The sequence below is a fragment of the Colius striatus genome, chromosome 1 (genome assembly GCF_028858725.1).
Source record: "Colius striatus isolate bColStr4 chromosome 1, bColStr4.1.hap1, whole genome shotgun sequence".
Taxonomy (NCBI): Eukaryota; Metazoa; Chordata; class Aves; order Coliiformes; family Coliidae; genus Colius; species Colius striatus.
In genome coordinates this window covers 1,041,351-1,061,779 of record NC_084759.1, presented here as the reverse complement: position 1 = coordinate 1,061,779, position 20,429 = coordinate 1,041,351, and the positions used below count along the sequence as shown (strand labels likewise).

General features: G+C 60.1%; 1 protein-coding gene across 1 annotated transcript in view; it reads left to right on the top strand.

The window, feature by feature from the left end:
* Positions 1-20,429, top strand: part of CLPB (ClpB family mitochondrial disaggregase) — a 99,785-nt gene that overhangs the window by 73,249 nt on the left and 6,107 nt on the right. The window contains exons 9-13 of the mRNA XM_062020314.1: positions 6,985-7,062; positions 9,719-9,774; positions 12,274-12,318; positions 13,847-14,008; positions 17,262-17,418. Of these exons, the coding sequence (XP_061876298.1) occupies positions 6,985-7,062; positions 9,719-9,774; positions 12,274-12,318; positions 13,847-14,008; positions 17,262-17,418 (498 nt within the window). The remainder of the gene's footprint in view (positions 1-6,984; positions 7,063-9,718; positions 9,775-12,273; positions 12,319-13,846; positions 14,009-17,261; positions 17,419-20,429) is intronic.

Here is a 20,429-nt window from a genome sequence, read left to right as displayed (position 1 = left end):
ACCTGATGTAGGTGGGAGCTGCTCCTGCAGGGGGTTGCACTGGCTGAGCTCTGCAGCTCCCTCCCAGCCCCCCCATGCTGTGACTCTGATTCTCTGACACAGGAGAGCTGGACAGGGATGGACACCAGGGCTAAAGGGCTCTCAGCAGCTCAGCCACAACTCTCTGCAGCCACTCCAGCTCTGTGTCCTCTGTGATATCTGTCACACCTCAGGGGGCTCAAATTCAGGTTGAGAAGCAACAAGCTGGCCAAACAAATGCAGATTGGAGGGTGCAGGAGCAGCCCCAGGCAGGAGAAGGGGCAGCAGCCCCAGGCACTGTGTCCCAGAGCTGGTTTCATCCCCTTTGGCCTTTTTAACAGCAACCAAAGTGCCTCTTCCCTGGAGAATGTGGAAGTAACTGAGGAAGGTTCTGGCTGCTGCTGCCAAGGCTGAGCCAGGAGACACTTGTCCCACCCAGTGGCAGTGGGGAGATGCTCAGCACCACCCACTGCAGGGCAATGGGAGCACTGGGCAGTGTGTTGACGTTCCCCACTCAAGTCCAAGCAGCAGCCCCTGGAAGCTGAGAGAGTCTCTTGACCAACCTCATGTGAGGCAAATGCTCCCCTGGGCTTCCCTAGCTGAGCTTTTCATCCTTCACCCTGCTGCTGCTGCCCTGCCCTGTCCCAGGATGGCATCACTGTCCCCCTGGCACAAGCTGCAGTGGCCAACCAGGGAGGGTCTCCTGGAGCTGGGGCTCAGTGGCTCCTGATTCACAGAGGGCTTTGGGTTGGAAGGGACCTTCAGGATCATCTTGTTGCATCCCCATGGCCCCAGGGACAGCTTCCCCCAGCCCAGGCTGCTCCCAGCCCACCCCCAGCCCCATCCAGCCCCTGCTGAGGATCCATGGGAAGTGCTCTGTGGTTTCACCAGGACCCAAAACTGCCCAAGGTCATCTCCAGCAGATTTCACATGAGCTGCACTGCTGAGGGACCCTCAGCCACTCCCTGTGGCTCTGGCACCTCTCCAGTGCCTCATGTCCAGAGCAGATCCCTCCCAAGGATGGGATTCATGTGAATGGAGGCAGGGCTGGGCTTGAGCAGCACAGACCCAGGAGGCAGTGGAAGGCAACCAGCACAGGCTGTTTGCATCTTTAAATCAGGTTCATCACTGAATCACAGAGGGCTTTGGGTTGGAAGGGACCCTCAGGATCATCTTGTTGCATCCCCATGGCCCCAGGGACAGCTTCCCCCAGCCCAGGCTGCTCCCAGCCCCAGCCAACCTGCCCCTGGGCACTGCCAGGGCTGGGGCAGCCACAGCCTCTCTGGGCAGCCTGTGCCAGGGCTCAGCAGCCTCCCAGGGAACAGCTTCTGCCTCCCAGCTCCCCTCAGTCTCCCCTCTGGCCCTCTGGAGCCAGCAGCCCTTGTCCTGCCCCTCCAGCCCCTTGCACAAAGCCCCTGCCCATGTTCCTTGGGGGCCCTTTAGGGGCTGGAGGCTGCTCTGGGGTCTCCTGGAGCCTTCTCTTGCCCAGGCTGAGCCCCCCCATCTCTCTCAGCCTGTGTGCAGAGCAGAGGGGCTGCAGCCCTCACATCATCCCTGTGGCCTCACTCCAGCAGCTCCATGTCAAACACCTCAGTTATCATTAAAGCATGATCCCAGCTCCCAGGCAGCATCTCCCACTGAATCACAAGCACTAACTTTATGGGATCTGGGTTATTTTATGGGGTGCTTTATATCCCTGGGGTGGCTGGGATTGAGACAAGCCTTTCCCCATAAAGCCAGCTCTCCTGCTGCAGAGGGGGGAGTGAAAAAAGACAGCACTTAACCCCTCAGCCTTGGGCCCTTTGAACGTGCTGACCCCTGCAAGTGGTCACTCTGTGCCCTGGAGCACAACTTTATTACCTTTATTAGCTCAGCTGAGGTAGCTGCAGAAACTGTCAGTGGGGATGTTATTCCCCATCAATTGTTAGGAGATATCTGCAGCCCTGGTGCCTGACCCAGCCCTGGCTGTGGGGAAGGGCAGGGAGGGGAAGGAGCATGTGCTGGGATGAGGGGAAGGGCTGGGTTAGGCTGGTACAGACCCTCCCCTGCACCAGCAGCCAGGTCTCACTCATCATCCTGCTCCAGGGCAGGGCTGGGGTGCTTTGCTGGGTTTTGCCTGTGGATGTGGCTCCCTGGACTGTGTGAAGCCTTTGAGACCCTTTCCCACAGCATTCTCCTGGAGAAACTGGTGCTCATGGCTGGGATGGATCCAGTCTGAGATGGAAACTGGCTGGTGGTCAGGGCCAAAGAGTCACAGAGAACAGAGTTAAATGCAGGTGGTGCCCAGTCACACCAGTGTGTTCCCCAGCTGGGTGCTGGGGCTGTTGGATGTGTGTCAGGGAGCTGGGGGAGGGATGGAGGGCACCTCAGTAACTCACAGGTAGCACCCAGCTGGGTGGGTGTGTGGGTGTGTGTGAGGGCAGGAGGGGCTGCAGAGGGCCCTGGGCAGGCTGGAGCCATGGGCACAGGGCAATGGCATGAGGCTGGACAAGGGCAAGGGCCAAATCCTGCCCTTGGGCCACCCCAAGGCCAGGCAGCTCCAGGCTGGGGCACAGGGGCTGGGAACTGCTGCAGGGAAAGGGCCTGGGGGGGTTGGTGCCAGGGGCTGAGCAGGAGGCAGCAGCGTGCCCAGGGGGGCAAGAAGCAAAGGGCAGATCCAGCTCTGGGGTGGCAGCAGGGTGCAGGGCTGAGGGGAGCCAGGAGCAGCCTCTGCAGCTCCCTGCCAGGAGGGGAGGGCTGGGCTCCAGCAGCTCCAGGGGCTTCCCCAACCCAAAGGCCTCTGTGAGTGTCTCTGATGGCTCAGGTGGGTGCCACAGGGCTGTGTGTGGTCACTTGAGTGCAGGCAGCCCCTGTGGCACCCCCACAGCCCCCAGTCAGAGCCCAATCACACACACAGCTCCTTCATCTGATGAGCCCCTCAGCAGCATTGTGCCCACTGCCTGCAGCTGGTGGCCTCTGGTTGGCTCAGGGCAGGGGTGGGATGCAGGGGGTGAGGGATGGGCACATCCCCAGCACAGGGGGCTCAGGGGTGGGATGCAGGGGGTGAGGGATGGGCACATCCCCAGCACAGGGGGCTGAGGGGTGGGATGCAGGGGGTGAGGGATGGGCACATCCCCAGCACAGGGGGCTCAGGGCTGGGATGCAGGGGGTGAGGGATGGGCACATCCCCAGCACAGGGGGCTCAGGGCTGGGATGCAGGGGGTGAGGGATGGGCACATCCCCAGCACAAGTGACACAACAAGAGGAAACAGCCTCAAGTTGCCCCAGGGGAGGTTGAGGTTGGAGGGTCAGTCTCTGCTCCTGAGCTCCAAAACAAGAGGGAAGGGGCTGGAGTTGGAGCAAGAGGGCTGAAGGAGCAAGAGCCTGGAGACAGAGGCTGCAGGGTGAGGCTGGGGAAGGGGCTGGAGCACAAGGGGCTGAGGGAATGGGGGTGTTGAGGCTGGAGAAGAGGAGCCTGAGGGGACACAGCAGCACTCTCTGACACTCCCTCACAGCAGCCTGTGGCTCAAGGTCTCTTCTCCCAAGTAACAAGATGAGCAGAAGCAGCCTGGAGCTGCCCCAGGGGAGGTTGAGGCTGGAGCTGAGGCAGAACTGTTTCCCTGAGAGGGGTGTCAGCCCTGTGCCAGGCTGCCCAGGGAGCTGGGGCAGTGCCCAGCCCTGGAGGGATCCCAAAGCCCTGGGCTGAGGTGCTGAGGCTGTGGCTCAGTGCTGGCTGTGGCAGGGTGAGGGCTCAGGGCTGGGCTCCAGCAGCTTCAGGGGCTTCCCCAGCCTCAACCATTCTGTCAACCTGGTTCTGTGATGAATTATCTCCACAAGGAAGCTCAGAACTTGCTCATTTAACAGACAGAATGAAGGTGCTGCAGGGGCTGGAGCTGGGTGAGTTGAGGGCAGCAGGGAGGCAGCACGGTGCTGAGCACTGAGGGTGATGAACCAGCACAGTCACTGCTGGAGAGCACCAAGACCCTGTCCCCAGTCCCTGCAGGAACCTGACAGGAGGTGGTGGCTCAGTCTGAGGGTGATGCTTTGCATCACACAGGTGATGCTTTGCATCCCCCAAACAGCCAGAAGAGCCCAAATTCCCCTTCAGGTGCCAGGCACATCCACCCAGGGATGTGGGGCTGTGCACAGGGCTTGGGAAGGCAGTGGGAGGTCAAGCCTCAGCACCATGAGGATGTGACTTTGAGGCCTGGACACTATGGAGATGCATTTCCCAGTGCCTTAGTCATGCTAATCAGTCCTGATTCCTGTCATGGCTTAATTAGCCTGGGCACAGAGCCAGGCTGCAGGACTGGCCCAGCTCTGGCTCACTCTCACCCTGCTCGACCCCACAGACTGGCTCAGGCTGTGCTCACATAGAGGCTCTTGGAATCACAGGGTCATTTTGGATGGCAAAGCCCCTGAAGCTGCTGGAGCCCAGCCCTGAGCTCCCCCTGCCACAGCCAGCACTGAGCCACAGCCCTCAGCACCTCAGCTGGCCACACAGTCTTTGTGCTGAGGCTGCAGGTGGATCCTGAGGAATGGGGATGGCAGCAGAGCCATGGGAGGTGATCAGATGGGAACCAGCCCCTGACCATGGCCAGTGTGGGCAGCTTCATCTGCATCTACCAGGGAGGAGCTGAGGCAGAACTGTGTCCCTGAGAGGGGTGTGAGCCCTGTGCCAGGCTGCCCAGGGAGCTGGGGCAGTGCCCAGCCCTGGAGGGATCCCAAAGCCCTGGGGTGAGGTGCTGAGGGCTGTGGCTCAGTGCTGGCTGTGGCAGGGGGAGCTCAGGGCTGGGCTCCAGCAGCCTCCAGCTCTTTCCCAACCCAAAGCATTCTGTGATTCTGGGACATCCAGCAGCTGCTTTGCTCTGCTCAGAAGCACGTTTGCAGATCCTCTCTCAGGCACAACCCCCCATCACTTGTAGCATCAGACAGGTTTGGTTTATGTCACCTCTTAAAAATATCACACAAAGCTTTATGACACACTCTGCTCCATCTGGCAAGAAGAACTGTGAGAGAGGTGGAAATCAGGCCAGGCTTAAATAATGCAGATAAATCAGGAAGGCTGAGATGTGTCTCTGCCTCTGAACCAGGAGCTGGGCTTCAGTCCATCACAGTGCCTCAGTGCATCACTCCCAGGCACAAACCATCATCCCCTGAGCTCTGTGCTCTGCAGAACTGCACCATGCTGGTGCCCAGGCTGTGCTCCAGAGCGTGGCTCATTCACCTTATTCATCACCAGCCTGGGTGAGGGCACAGAGGGACCCTCAGCAAGTTCCCTGCTGGCACCACACTGGGAGGAGTGGATGATGCCCCAGAGGCTGAGCTGCCAGTGAGGGAGCTGTGGGCAGGCTGAGAGTTGGGCACAGAGGAAGGTGCTGAGGTTCCCCAAGGGCAAGGGCAGAGTCCTGCAGCTGGGGAGGAACCAGCCCCTGCAGCAGCACAGGCTGGGGGTGAGCTGCTGGAGAGCAGCTCTGGGACAGGGAGCTGGCACTGCTGGGGGGCAGCAACTGCCCAAGTGCTGCAGAGAGGCCAGTGCAGGGCTGCCAAGGTGCTGAGGGGCTGCAACATGTGTGTGAGGAGGAAAGGCTGCAGCCCTGGGGCTGCTCAGCCTGGGGAACAGAAGCCTGAGCTCAGGGGCACCTCAGCAACACTCACAAGCACCTAAAGGCTCCTGCAAGGTGCTGCAAGGCTCAGGAGCAAGTCCTTTGGTGCTGAGGGGAGGGAGCCCTGGCCCAGGCTGCCCAGGGAGGGTGTGGAGGCTCCTTCTCTGAGGTTTCCAACCCCCCTGGACACGTTCCTGTGCCCCCTGAGCCAGGGGCAGCTGCTGGAGCAGGGGCTGGGGCTGGATGAGCTCTGCAGGGCTCTGCCAGCCCCAGCACTGGGGGATTCAGTGTAGCTGGGATCATGCTGACCCTCACCTACCTCCAGCTCTGAGGCTCTCCTGTGCCTACCATGGCCTGGATCTGCCACAGCCTCAAGTCCAAGTGTCCATCCAACCCTCTGTGGAGTCTGATGAAGTCTCCTCTCAGCCATCCCTCAGCATGAGGAGATGTGGGGAGCAAAGTGCCCCAGCTGGGACTGAGCCCATGCCTGAGGCTCCACAGCAGCCCTGGTGCCTGGCTGTGCTGAGCCAATGCCACAGCCCATGGTGCAAACAGCCAGTCTGGGGCTCAGCCAAGCAGCAGATGACACATATTGGCCCAAAGACCAAGCAGCACCAGCCCCTTGCTCTGAACCAGGACACTCACTGGTGTGCTCAGGGGCCAGAGGCAGCTGCAGGCAACTGTGGTTCATCCTCCTGGGCTCACAAGCTGTTCCTCATCCAGTTCAGCAGGGCTGAGGCACACTGTGGTTGCAGTGGCAGTGAGGGGTGGGGGGCAGGTGGCTGTGTGCCCCCAGGAAAGGGCTTTGGGAGCTCATGGGGTTGCTGCAGGCTCCAAACCCCCCTTTTGCCTTCAGGATGCTTTCCCATTGGCATGTTAACCAGGCTGCCCTGCAGAGAGGCAGGGAGAGGAGTGCCTCTCCTTTCTCCCTCCTTCCTGAGCTGCAGCACTTGTTGTGACCCTCAGCCACCTCCTTCTTCCCCATTCACATGCAAGAAACAATCCCTAAACCTCTCCAAACCCTCTCTTTTTCTCCCCATGGCAAACCCCCCCCTCCCTCCCCATCCCTCCATCCCTCCATCCCTCCCTCCCTGTCCCCCTCCTCACTGTCTCCCTGGCAACACTGAGAGCACATCCTGGAAAACTTGATCTGAGATCTGCTCTGGGCAGCTTTCCAAATCCATTCTAACCTGATTAGGTGTCTCTGGGGCCTTGGCTGCCTAATCAAATTAGCCAGCACTAATGGTAGGGAGGACTTGGAGTGGGGAGCAAGCAGTAAAACACAGTGTATACTTAGTGATAATGATACTGGCTTGTGTGGCATTGATTGATGAGCCTCCTCAGCCCCTCCCTGCCTCGTTTCCCTGCTCTTCCCACGCAGCCATTCGGAGGAAGGAGAATGGTTGGTATGATGAGGAGCATCCCCTGGTCTTCCTTTTCCTGGGATCATCTGGAATAGGTAAGGTCTGGGTTGTGACAGGGGCAAAGAACCTCGTGGAGAGACCAGGCTGGGGCTGGGGAGCTGGGGGAGAGTCATTCCTCAGCCTTAGCACAGACCCAACTACACTTTGTCATCCCATTTCTGCATCCAACACCAGTGCACAGGGTTGTGCTGCCCACAGCCACCAGCCCCTTGCTCTGCATCCAACACCAGTGCACAGTGTTGTTCTGCCCACAGCCCCTTGCTCTGCATCCAACACCAGTGCACAGGGTTGTTCTGCCCACAGCCACCAGCCCCTGCATCCAGCACCAGTGCACAGTGCTGTTCTGCCCACAGCCCCTTGCTCTGCATCCAACACCAGTGCACAGGGTTGTTCTGCCCACAGCCACCAGCCCCTTGTTCTGCATCCAACACCAGTGCACAGAGTTGTGCTGCCCACAGCCACCAGCCCCTGCATCCATCACCAGTGCACAGTGCTGTGCTGCCCACAGCCACCAGCCCCTGCATCCAACACCAGTGCAGTGTTGTTCTGCCCACAGCCACCCAGCATCCCACACCAGTGCACAGTGTTGTTCTGCTGCCCACAGCATCCCAGTCCCTTGCTCTGCATCCAACACCAGTGCACAGGGTTGTTCTGCTGCCCACAGCCACCAGTATCTGCATCCAACACCAGTGCACAGTGTTGTTCTGCCCACAGCATCCCAGTCCCTTGCTCTGCATCCAACACCAGTGCACAGTGCTGTGCTGCCCACAGCCACCAGCCCCTTGCTCTGCATCCAACACCAGTGCACAGTGTTGTTCTGCCCACAGCCACCCAGCATCTGCATCCAACACCAGTGCACAGTGCTGTGCTGCTGCCCACAGCCCCTTGCTCTGCATCCAACACCAGTGCACAGGGTTGTGCTGCCCACAGCCACCAGTCCCTGCATCCAACACCAGTGCACAGTGCTGTTCTGCCCACAGCATCCCAGTCCCTTGCTCTGCATCCAACACCAGTGCACAGGGTTGTTCTGCCCACAGCCACCAGCATCTGCATCCAACACCAGTGCACAGTGTTGTTCTGCCCACAGCCACCAGTCCCTGCATCCAACACCAGTGCACAGTGCTGTTCTGCCCACAGCATCCCAGTCCCTTGCTCTGCATCCAACACCAGTGCACAGTGCTGTTCTGCCCACAGCATCCCAGTCCCTTGCTCTGCATCCAACACCAGTGCACAGTGTTGTTCTGCCCACAGCCACCAGCATCTGCATCCAACACCAGTGCACAGTGTTGTTCTGCCCACAGCCACCAGCCCCTTGCTCTGCATCCAACACCAGTGCACAGTGTTGTTCTGCCCACAGCCACCAGCATCTGCATCCAACACCAGTGCACAGTGTTGTTCTGCCCACAGCCACCAGTCCCTGCATCCAACACCAGTGCACAGTGCTGTTCTGCCCACAGCATCCCAGTCCCTTGCTCTGCATCCAACACCAGTGCACAGGGTTGTTCTGCCCACAGCCACCAGCATCTGCATCCAACACCAGTGCACAGTGTTGTTCTGCCCACAGCCACCAGTCCCTGCATCCAACACCAGTGCACAGTGCTGTTCTGCCCACAGCATCCCAGTCCCTTGCTCTGCATCCAACACCAGTGCACAGTGTTGTTCTGCCCACAGCCACCAGCATCTGCATCCAACACCAGTGCACAGTGTTGTGCTGCCCACAGCCACCAGCATCTGCATCCAGCACCAGTGCACAGGGTTGTGCTGCCCACAGCCACCCAGTCCCTTGCTCTGCATCCAACACCAGTGCACAGGGTTGTGCTGCCCACAGCCACCAGCATCTGCATCCATCACCAGTGCACAGTGTTGTGCTGCCCACAGCCACCAGCATCTGCATCCATCACCAGTGCACAGGGTTGTGCTGCCCACAGCCACCAGCCCCTTGCTCTGCATCCAGCACCAGTGCACAGTGTTGTTCTGCTGCCCACAGCCACCAGCCCCTTGCTCTGCATCCAACACCAGTGCACAGTGTTGTGCTGCCCACAGCCACCAGCATCTGCATCCAACACCAGTGCACAGGGTTGTGCTGCCCACAGCCACCAGCATCTGCATCCATCACCAGTGCACAGTGTTGTGCTGCCCACAGCCACCCAGCATCTGCATCCATCACCAGTGCACAGGGTTGTGCTGCCCACAGCCACCAGCCCCTGCATCCATCACCAGTGCACAGTGTTGCTCTGCCCACAGCCACCAGCCCCTTGCTCTGCATCCAACACCAGTGCACAGGGTTGTGCTGCCCACAGCCACCAGCCCCTTGCTCTGCATCCAGCACCAGTGCACAGGGTTGTGCTGCCCACAGCCACCAGCCCCTTGCTCTGCATCCAACACCAGTGCACAGGGTTGTGCTGCCCACAGCCACCAGCCCCTGCATCCAACACCAGTGCACAGGGTTGTGCTGCCCACAGCCCCTTGCTCTGCATCCAACAGCCCTCAGCTGGAGCCAAAGGGCATCCTGAGGGGCATGAAGAGAGTGTGGGCAGCAGGGCCAGGGAGCTTGTGCTGCCCCTTCCCCCACAAGTGCCTTTGCAGGGTACAAGCCCTGTGTTGGTGCCAGGGGTGCCAGCCCTGGCCTGATGGGCAGACACACAGTGGGTAAAACTTAACAGGAGTCTTTTCTTCTTGTCTTTGGAACAGGGAAAACTGAGCTGGCCAAGCAAACAGCCAAGTACCTCCACAAGGATGTCAAGAAGGTAAGGACATGGCATGTCTGCCCTGCCATGGTTGCCCACCCTGGTGCCTTTCCAGGGCAGCTGGAGCTGGCTTCTTGGTGAGGCTTGTTATTGGCATTGCTGGGCCAGCATTGAGCCATACAGGAGAAACCTGAGGCCTGTGTGGGCAGCCAGAAGAGGTTTCTGTGGGGTTCAGGTGTCCCTGGGTGTGCCACCAGCATAGAAAAGCTCTTAATTTAGCCACACTGTGTGGTGCCCATCTGAGCTTGCTGTAGGCTCCACACCCCACGTTGCTGGGGGTGAGTGACAGGGACTGTGGGGTCCAGATACACAGAACCCCCAGCGCTGGGGCTGGCAGAGCCCTGCAGAGCTCATCCAGCCCCAGCCCCTGCTCCAGCAGCTGCCCCTGGCTCAGGGGGCACAGGAACGTGTCCAGCTGGGGTTGGGAACCCCCTGAGAAGGAGCCTCCACACCCTCCCTGGGCAGCCTGGGCCAGGGCTCCCTCCCCTCAGCACCAAAGCACTTGCTCCTCCTGGGCCAGGGGCACTTGCTGTGTCCCAGCCTCTGCCCCTTCCCCCTTGTCCTGCCACTGGCCACCACACACCCAAGTGGCACCTCCTGAGCCTTTCAGCAGCTCACAGCAGCCCTTTGCTGCATTCCAGCACTGGAGGGGCCAATGGAGCCCAAAAGCCCCTTGTGCCCCCTCATTGCAGCAGCAAAGCTGGGGAGGGCTCCCAGCAGCCAGTGTGGGTCCTTCCCCAGCAGCCTGAGTCAGGGTTTGGGTTGGAAGGTACAAGTTCATCTAATCCCATGGGCAGGGACAGCTTCCCCCAGCCCAGGCTGCTCCCAGCCCACTCCCAGCCCCAGCCAACCTGCCCCTGGGCACTGCCAGGGCTGGGGCAGCCACAGCCTCTCTGGGCAGCCTGTGCCAGGGCTCAGCAGCCTCCCAGGGAACAGCTTCTGCCTCCCAGCTCCCCTCAGTCTCCCCTCTGGCCCTCTGGAGCCAGCAGCCCTTGTCCTGTCCCTCCAGCCCCTTGCACAAAGCCCCTGCCCATGTTCCTTGGGGGCCCTTTAGGGGCTGGAGGCTGCTCTGGGGTCTCCTGGAGCCTTCTCTTGCCCAGGCTGAGCACCCCCAGCTCCCTCAGCCTGTGTGCAGAGCAGAGGGGCTGCAGCCCTCACATCATCCCTGTGGCTCCTCTGGGCTCACTCCAGCATCCCCAGGTCTGGGGGATCTCCCTTTAAACATCCTTGACTTGAAACCAAACCACACACCCAAGTGGCACCTCCTGAGCCTTTCAGCACCTTGCAGGAGCCTTTAGGTGCTTGTGAGTGTTGCTGAGGTGCCCCTGAGCTCAGGCTTCTGTTCCCCAGGCTGAGCAGCCCCAGGGCTGCAGCCTTTCCTCCTCACACACATGTTGCAGCCCCTCAGCACCTTGGCAGCCCTGCACTGGCCTCTCTGCAGCACTTGCCTGTCTCTCTGCAGCTGGGCAGCCCAGCCCTGGCCACAGCACTGCAGATGTGGCCTCCCCACTGCAGCTGGGGCAGAGCACAGGGGCAGCACAACCTCCCTCAACCTGCTGCCCACACTCTCCTCATGCCCCTCAGGATGCCCTTTGGCTCCAGCTCCAGCTGAGGGTGGTTGTGAGCTGCAGTTTGCCAGAGCCAGCCAGGATCCCTTCCCAGTGGCACCTGGCAGCCCCCAGCCTGAGCCTGACTCCAGCCCCTGCTCCTTGCTGCAGCTGGACTGATCCAGGTGGGACTGAAAAAGCATCCTGCAGTTTGCTAAATGAAGTAAAATGGATATTCCTGCAGCTCAGCTTTTGCTGCAGTAAATCACAGGCAGGAACACACTGCAGGAGTAAAACCCAAAGCATAAAGCCAAGGCAAAGGAGGCTGGAGGGTGATCACCTGGAACAGGGAGTATTGGTGCAGGATTTACAGCTGCTGTCCCAGGTTTGCTGCTTGAAAAGCTGATGATTCACTGCAGCCACTGGATTTCCTGAGCTTGCAGCTACAAACCAGCTCCTAGAGGAATGACATGATGGGCTGGAACATTCCCTGCAGCAGCACAGCCCCAGGCAGCCAGGCACTGGAGCTCAGCATCAGCATCAGAGCCCACGGTCCCCACTGTTCCTGCAAGAGCCCAGGCAGGGCCAAGCACCCAGCCCAGAGCCCCTGAGGCTGGGAAAGCCCCTGGAGCTGCTGGAGCCCAGCCCTGAGCTCACCCTGCCACAGCCAGCACTGAGCCACAGCCCTCAGCACCTCACCCCAGGGCTTTGGGATCCCTCCAGGGCTGGGCACTGCCCCAGCTCCCTGGGCAGCCTGGCACAGGGCTGACACCCCTCTCAGGGAAACAGTTCTGCCTCAGCTCCAGCCTCAACCTCCCCTGGGCCAACTCCAGCCCCTTTCCTCTTGTTTTGTAGCTCAGGAGCAAAGACTGACCCCCCCCAAATGTCCAACCTCAACCTCCCCTGGGGCAACTTGTTCAAAAATCACCTTGAGCTCTTCTTTCTCTTGCAGGGTTTCATCAGACTGGACATGTCAGAGTTCCAGGAGAGGCATGAGGTTGGTCAAGAGACTCTCTCTGCTTCCAGGGGCTGCTGCTTGGACTTGAGTGGGGAATGTCAACACACTGCCCAGTGCTCCCATTGCCCTGCAGTGGGTGGTGCTGAGCATCTCCCCGCTGCCACTGGGTGGGACAAGTGTCTCCTGGCTCAGCCTTGGCAGCAGCAGCCAGAACCTTCCTCAGTTACTTCCACATTCTCCAGGGAAGAGGCACTTTGGTTGCTGTTAAAAAGGCCAAAGGAGGTGAAAGCAGCTCTGGGACACAGTGCCTGGGGCTGCTGCCCCTTCTCCTGCCTGGGGCTGCTCCTGCACCCTCCAATCTGCATTTGTTTGGCCAGCTTGTTGCTTCTCAACCTGAATTTGAGCCCCCTGAGGTGTGACAGATATCACAGAGGACACAGAGCTGGAGTGGCTGCAGAGAGTTGTGGCTGAGCTGCTGAGAGCCCTTTAGCCCTGGTGTCCATCCCTGTCCAGCTCTCCTGTGTCAGAGAATCAGAGTCACAGCATGGTGGGGGCTGGGAGGGAGCTGCAGAGCTCAGCCAGTGCAACCCCCTGCAGGAGCAGCTCCCACCTACATCAGGTCACACAGGAACGTGTCCAGGGGGGTCTTGAAGCCCTCCAAGGAAGGAGCCTCCTCTGCCCACTGCAGCTGAAAGGCTTCTTCAGCCTTACCCTGGAACAAGTTGCTGGTTGCTTGAACACAAGGCTCTCATTCACAGGATCAGAGAGTCCCTGAGTGCTGGGGCTGGCAGAGCCCTGCAGAGCTGCTGCAGCCCCAGCCCCTGCTCCAGCAGCTGCCCCTGGCTCAGGGGGCACAGGAACGTGTCCAGCTGGGGTTGGGAACCTCCTGAGAAGGAGCCTCCACACCCTCCCTGGGCAGCCTGGGCCAGGGCTCCCTCCCCTCAGCACCAAAGCACTTGCTCCACAGCCTTGCAGGAGCCTTTAGGTGCTTGTGAGTGTTGCTGAGGTGCCCCTGAGCTCAGGCTTCTGTTCCCCAGGCTGAGCAGCCCCAGGGCTGCAGCCTTTCCTCCTCACACACATGTTGCAGCCCCTCAGCACCTTGGCAGCCCTGCACTGGCCTCTCTGCAGCACTTGGGCAGTTGCTGCCCCCCAGCAGTGCCAGCTCCCTGTCCCAGAGCTGCTCTCCAGCAGCTCACCCCCAGCCTGTGCTGCTGCAGGGGCTGGTTCCTCCCCAGCTGCAGGACTCTGCCCTTGCCCTTGGGGAACCTCAGCACCTTCCTCTGTGCCCAACTCTCAGCCTGCCCACAGCTCCCTCACTGGCAGCTCAGCCTCTGGGCAATCAGCCAGTGCTCCCAGTGTGGTGCCAGCAGGGCACTTGCTGAGGGTCCCTCTGTGCCCTCACCCAGGTCAATGATGAAGATGTTGAACCAGACTGGCCCCAGAACCCATCCCTGTGCAACTCCACTGGCCACAGGCCTCCAGCTCCACTCTGTGCCATTGATCCCAGCCCCTGGGCTCTGTCACTAACTTTTCCATCCACCTCACTGTCACCTTTTCCTTCTCCCAGGTTGCCAAGTTCATCGGTTCCCCACCAGGCTACGTGGGCCATGAGGAGGGTGGGCAGCTCACCAAGAAGCTGAGGCAGTGTCCAAATGCTGTGGTGCTCTTTGATGAGGTTGACAAAGCCCACCCAGATGTCCTCACCATCATGTTGCAGCTCTTTGACGAGGTAATTCCACCTTCCAGGGGGCAGCATCAGCCAGGTGATGGTGGGAAATGTCCTGGAGCAGAGCTGGAACACGGCTCCTTCCCAAGAAATCAGTGACCCAGCCACTCAGCCTCTGCTGCAGCTGAAGCTCAGGGTGATGCTGAGGTGTCCTGGGGCCATAAATGACATCTGCAGGCAAAGGGAAAGGCAGTGGTGGGAATTTGAGGACCTGGGAATTGCATTGTCCTGTGTCACTTGGAAGGTGTAGCAGGGGAAGAGTGCCAGGGGAAGGAGTGCCAGGGGAAGGAGTGCCAGGAGGGTACTGCAGAGGAACAACCCCCCAGGGCCAGCCCAAGGGCTGATAGATGGGCTGCTGGTCCCCAGCAGAAAGCAGGAGCAGTGGAAAGGGCAGGAGGGTGGTGGGTCTGTTCCTGTGAGTGCCCTGAGCCTCTGGGAAACTGCAGCCACCTTCCTCACAACAACCCTCAGCATATTGTGCTGGAGCTGGAGCCAAAGGGCATCCTGAGGGGCATGAGCAGAGTGTGGGCAGCAGGTCAGGGAGCTTGTGCTGCCCCTGTGCTCTGCCCCAGCTGCAGTGGGGAGGCCACATCTGCAGTGCTGTGGCCAGGGCTGGGCTGCCCAGCTGCAGAGAGACAGGGAAGTGCTGCAGAGAGGCCAGTGCAGGGCTGCCAAGGTGCTGAGGGGCTGCAACATGTGTGTGAGGAGGAAAGGCTGCAGCCCTGGGGCTGCTCAGCCTGGGGAACAGAAGCCTGAGCTCAGGGGCACCTCAGCAACACTCACAAGCACCTAAAGGCTCCTGCAAGGTGCTGAAAGGCTCAGGAGCAAGTGCTTTGGTGCTGAGGGGAGGGAGCCCTGGCCCAGGCTGCCCAGGGAGGGTGTGGAGGCTCCTGCTCTGAGGTTTCCAACCCCAGCTGGACACGTTCCTGTGCCCCCTGAGCCAGGGGCAGCTGCTGGAGCAGGGGCTGGGGTGCAGCAGCTCTGCAGGGCTCTGCCAGCCCCAGCACTCTCTGATTGTGTGATCCTCTGACTCTCCAGCCCATTGCTGCCCTAATCAGTTGTTAGTTGCTGGCTTTTGCTTCAGCCTGGTTAATTTAGGGCTTTTCAGGTGGGGTGTGATTTGCCTCACACCTTCCCCCCTCCCCCAAGCCACACCACCCTGGGATGCTTTAGGTTGGGAGAGACCTTTGAGAGCATCTCATTCCAACCCCCCTGCCATGGACAAACCACCTGGGAGGGTCTGAGGTGGCTTCTCAGGACTCCAGTGCAAACCAGAACACTCATGGAGACACCTGAGAGGAGCCTTGGGCATGGACCTGCCTCCATCAGTAACACATCAACTGCTGCTCCAGGAGGGGTCTGCTGTGGCTCATGAGCCCTTGAGCTGGCTGCCAAAGAAGCCAAAACCTTCTCTGAGCTGCCATGGTGAAGGGCCACTGGCACAGAGCTGCTGTGACAGACACCAAGCTCCTGGGGTGGCCACCTTGGAGGAGTCTGGGGCTCCTGAAAGCTTTGTGTGTGCTGGAGGCAGAGCCAGGAGAGCTCCTGCTGCCCAGGGAACCTCCCAGCAGTGTGCTGGGGACAGGTGAAGGCACAGGGGGGACGTTCTAGACACCTCCAAGGGGTTTTGTGGCCCTCAGAGGCAGGTCCATGCCCATCAGCTCCTCAGGACAGCCCTCCTGGGTGTCTGTGTGCCACACCACAGGCAGATGCCCACTCAGAAGGGGAAGGTGAGCACATACCCACTGTCTGAGGACAAGCCCAGGGACTTCCAAGTGCTTGAGTGGCTCCTGGCCTCAGGGGGAAGCTTGGGGTGGGGTGGCTGCAGCTCTGTGTCCCCTCTGGTGAGCCCTCAAGCTCTGCCATTGACTTTGGAGGGGCTGCTGAGCCCTCAGAGACCCCCCAGACACCAGCAGCACTCCCTGGAAGGTTGGCAGAGGTGGTTTATTTGTTTGTTTGCTGGTTTGTTTGGCTTTTAAGGATTAATAACAGCATCTTTCCCTTGCATAGATCATGGCAGCAGCAGCTAAATGTGAAATCAATTCCTGGAGCATTCACTTGACAGGGCAATAACCCAAATGTTAATCTCAAGCACCCAACAAGGATTTGTGTCATTGTGCTGGATGTTTGCTGCTGGAGACACAGCAAGGAAAGGAACTGCCTGGGGAGAGGCTGCTTGCTGCCTGGCTGCTGTCTCTGCTTTTCATTACTCAAGAGAAGTGGTGCTTTGGAAGGGTCCCTGTGCTGGGAGTGCTGGGAGGAGGGCTGGTGCTGCAGCTGTTGGATGTAGAGCTGCTTAGAGTCAGACAGTCAGAGAGTCATTTGGGTTGGGAAAGAACTGGAGGCTGCTGGAGCCCAGCCCTGAGCTCCCCCTGCCACAGCCAGCACTGAGCCACAGCCCTCAGCACCTCACCCCAGGGCTTTGGGATCCCTGCAGGGCTGGGCACTGCCCCAGCTCCCTGGGCAGCCTGGCACAGGGGCTGACACCCCTCTCAGGGAAACAGTTCTGCCTCAGCTCCAGCCTCAGCCTCCCCTGGGGCAACTCCAGGCTGGTTCTGCTCATCCTGTCACTTGGGAGAAGAGACCTTGAGCCACAGGCTGCTGTGAGGGAGTGTCAGAGAGTGCTGCTGTGTCCCCTCAGGCTCCTCTTCTCCAGCCTCAACACCCCCATTCCCTCAGCCCCTTGTGCTCCAGCCCCTTCCCCAGCCTCACCCTGCAGCCTCTGGCTCCAGGCTCTTGCTCCTTCAGCCCTCTTGCTCCAACTCCAGCCCCTTCCCTCTTGTTTTGGAGCTCAGGAGCAGAGACTGACCCTCCAACCTCAACCTCCCCTGGGCCAACTCCAGCCCCTTCCCTCTTGTCCTGTCACTTGGAGCTCAGGAGCAGAGACTGACCCTCCAGTCTCCAAACTCAACCTCTCCTCAGCCTCCTTCTCTCAGGGCTCAACACCCTCAACACAACAACCTCTTGTGCTGTTGCTCATGGCTTGGGAGCAGAGCCTGAGCCTCCTGGCCACAGGCTGCTGTGAGGGAGTGTCAGAGAGTGCTGCTGTGTCCCCTCAGCCTCCTCTTCTCCAGCCCCAACACCCCCATTCCCTCAGCCCCTGCCCAGCCCCTTGTGCTCCAGCCCCTTCCCCAGCTCTGCTGCAGCCCCTCAGTGTCCCTGTGGCTGTGATGGGCTCAAAGTATCCTCCTCCCTGGTGTTTGGCAAGTGTCCTGTGACCCCTGCTCATGCTGCTCTTGGCTCCTTGTTGTTGCAGGGCAGGCTGACAGATGGGAAGGGGAAAACCATCGATTGCAGGGATGCCATCTTCATCATGACCTCCAACGTGGCGAGCGACGAGATCGCCCAGCACGCGCTGCAGCTGCGCCAGGAGGCCACGGACATGAGCAAGAAAAGGATTGCAGACAACCTAGGTACTGGCCTCCCTGTGTTGTGCTCAGAGTCCCTGAGTGCTGGGGCTGGCAGGGCCCTGCAGAGCTGCTGCAGCCCCAGCCCCTGCTCCAGCAGCTGCCCCTGGCTCAGGGGGCACAGGAACGTGTCCAGCTGGGGTTGGGAACCTTGAGAAGGAGCCTCCACACCCTCCCTGGGCAGCCTGGGCCAGGGCTCCCTCCCCTCAGCACCAAAGCACTTGCTCCTCCTGGGCCAGTGGAATCCCTAAAGGATCCATCTCCTTCCACCATTCCCAGGGCAGCAGCTCAGTCACCTCCCTGCCAGGGGATGCTCCCAGACCCCTCAGTTGCCTCTCTGTGCTCCCTCCTGTGCTGCTCCACACTGACACATCCCACAGCTTTGGGGATGCTCCTGTGCCAGAGGGACCTGCTGCTGTGACAGCCCCATCTGTCCAGTTCTCCCTCCCATGATAGAATCAGAGAATCACAGAGTCATTTGGGTTGTTGAAGCCCCTGAAGCTGCTGGAGCCCAGCCCTGAGCTCACCCTGCCACAGCCAGCACTGAGCCACAGCCCTCAGCACCTCACCCCAGGGCTTTGGGATCCCTCCAGGGCTGGGCACTGCCCCAGCTCCCTGGGCAGCCTGGCACAGGGCTGACACACCTCGGAGGGAAACAGTTCTGCCTCAGCTCCAGCCTCAACCTCCCCTGGGGCATCTCCAGCCACTTTCCTCTTGTTCTGTAGCTCAGGAGCAAAGACTGACCCCCCCAGTCTCCAACTCAACCTCCCCTGGGTAACTCCAGCCCCTTTCCTTTGGTCCTGGGGAGCAGAGCCTGACCCCAGCTCAATGCAGGCTGCTGTGAGGGAGTGTCAGAGAGTGCTGCTGTGTCCCCTCAGGCTCCTCTTCTCCAGCCTCAACACCCCCATTCCCTCAGCCCCTTGTGCTCCAGCCCCTTCCCCAGCCTCACCCTGCAGCCTCTGTCTCCAGGCTCTTGCTCCTTCAGCCCTCTTGCTCCAACTCCAGCCCCTTCCCTCTTGTTTTGGAGCTCAGGAGCAGAGACTGACCCTCCAACCTCAACCTCCCCTGGGGCAACTCCAGCCCCTTCCCTCTTGTCCTGTCACTTGGAGCTCAGGAGCAGAGACCAACCTCCCCAGGCACAGGCTGCTGTGAGGGAGTGTCAGAGAGTGCTGCTGTGTCCCCTCAGGCTCCTCTTCTCCAGGCTCAGCACCCCCATTCCCTCAGCCCCTCCCCAGCCCCTTGTGCTCCAGCCCCTTCCCCAGCTTTGCTCCCTCTGCTTTGCACAATCCCACAATGGTAGAGGCTGGACAAGCCTCTGAAGCCCCCTCAAGCCCAACCCTTCCCCCAGCACTGCCACAGCCCCCACCAACCCCTGGCCCTCAGCCCCAGCTCAGGGTTCCCCATCCAGGGAGCTGTGAGTGTGCTGTGCCCCAGCCCTGAGCATCAGCTCCATGGCACCAGGGGGGCATCACTGTGCTTTAGCTCCCAAAGCCTTTTCCAGCTGCTCTCTCACTGTCTCTCCCTTTTCCTTTGGAGAAGGAGATGCTGCAGCTGCCTTTAATTCAGAACCTTTACACTTCAATCAAAGCAGGTAAAGGACAAAGCCAGCCTGCAACTGAACTTTAAGGGTAACATTTTCAAATGCCAAGAGCTTTTGCTGCTAAATGAGCAGAGCATTGAATTTTAATTGCTCCAGCTGGAAGGCAGAGAGCTGCAGGGAGCAAAGGCTGGGGAGAGAACACACACAGCAAAATGAGCTTTGCCTCACAAACCTGCCCAGCATTGAGCTCTGGTGGAGCCCATTGCAACCTGCTGAGGCCTTGGCTTGGGCATGCTGCTGGAGGCTGTGGCTGGAGAGGTCAGCAGCAGGGTCTGGGAAGGCTGAGGGATGGAGCTGCTTCTGTGGCATCTAAGGGGGAGCAGCAGATGATCACAGGAGCATGGAACCACAGCGTGGGGGGGTTGGAAGGGACCTTCAGAGCTCAGCCAGTGCAACCCTCTGCAGAAGCAGCTCCCACCTAGATCAGGTCACACAGGAACGTGGCCAGGGGGGTCTTGAAGAGCTCCAAGGAAGGAGCCTCCACACCCTCCCTGGGCAGCCTGGGCCAGGGCTCCCTCTCCTCAGCACCAAAGCACTTGCTCCTGAGCCTTGCAGCACCTTGCAGGAGCCTTTAGGTGCTTGTGAGTGTTGCTGAGGTGCCCCTGAGCTCAGGCTTCTGTTCCCCAGGCTCAGCAGCCCCAGGGCTGCAGCCTTTCCCCATCAGAAGTGTTCTGAACCAAGCTGCTGTCACAGGTGAGGGAGCACTGGCAGGGGCTGCCCAGATGGGCTGTGGAGGCTCCTTCTCTGGAGCCATCCCAACCCCAGCTGGATGAGTCCCTGTGTGCCCTGCTCTAGGTGCTGCTGCTCTGGCAGGGGGTTGCACTGGATGAGCTCTGCAGGTCCCTTCCAGTCCTTGAGATCTGTGATTGCTTAAGGAACACACAGATCCCTGAGTGCTGGGGCTGGCAGGGTCCTGCAGAGCTGCTGCAGCCCCAGCCCCTGCTCCAGCAGCTGCCCCTGGCTCAGGGGCACAGGAACGTGTCCAGCTGGGGTTGGGAACCTTGAGAAGGAGCCTCCACACCCTCCCTGGGCAGCCTGGGCCAGGGCTCCCTCCCCTCAGCACCAAAGCACTTGCTCCTGAGCCTTTCAGCACCTTGCAGGAGCCTTTAGGTGCTTGTGAGTGTTGCTGAGGTGCCCCTGAGCTCAGGCTTCTGTTCCCCAGGCTGAGCAGCCCCAGGGCTGCAGCCTTTCCTCCTCACACACATGTTGCAGCCCCTCAGCACCTTGGCAGCCCTGCACTGGCCTCTCTGCAGCACTTCCCTGGCTCTCTGTGCCCTGTTGAGCTCAGATCCTCAAACCCTTTCCCTGTGTCACCAAATGAAGCCTCAGTGCCCTGAGCACACAGGAACCAGCTGCAGCTCTCACATCATCCCTCTGGCTCCTCTGGGCTCACTCCAGCCCATCCTCACGGGAGAGC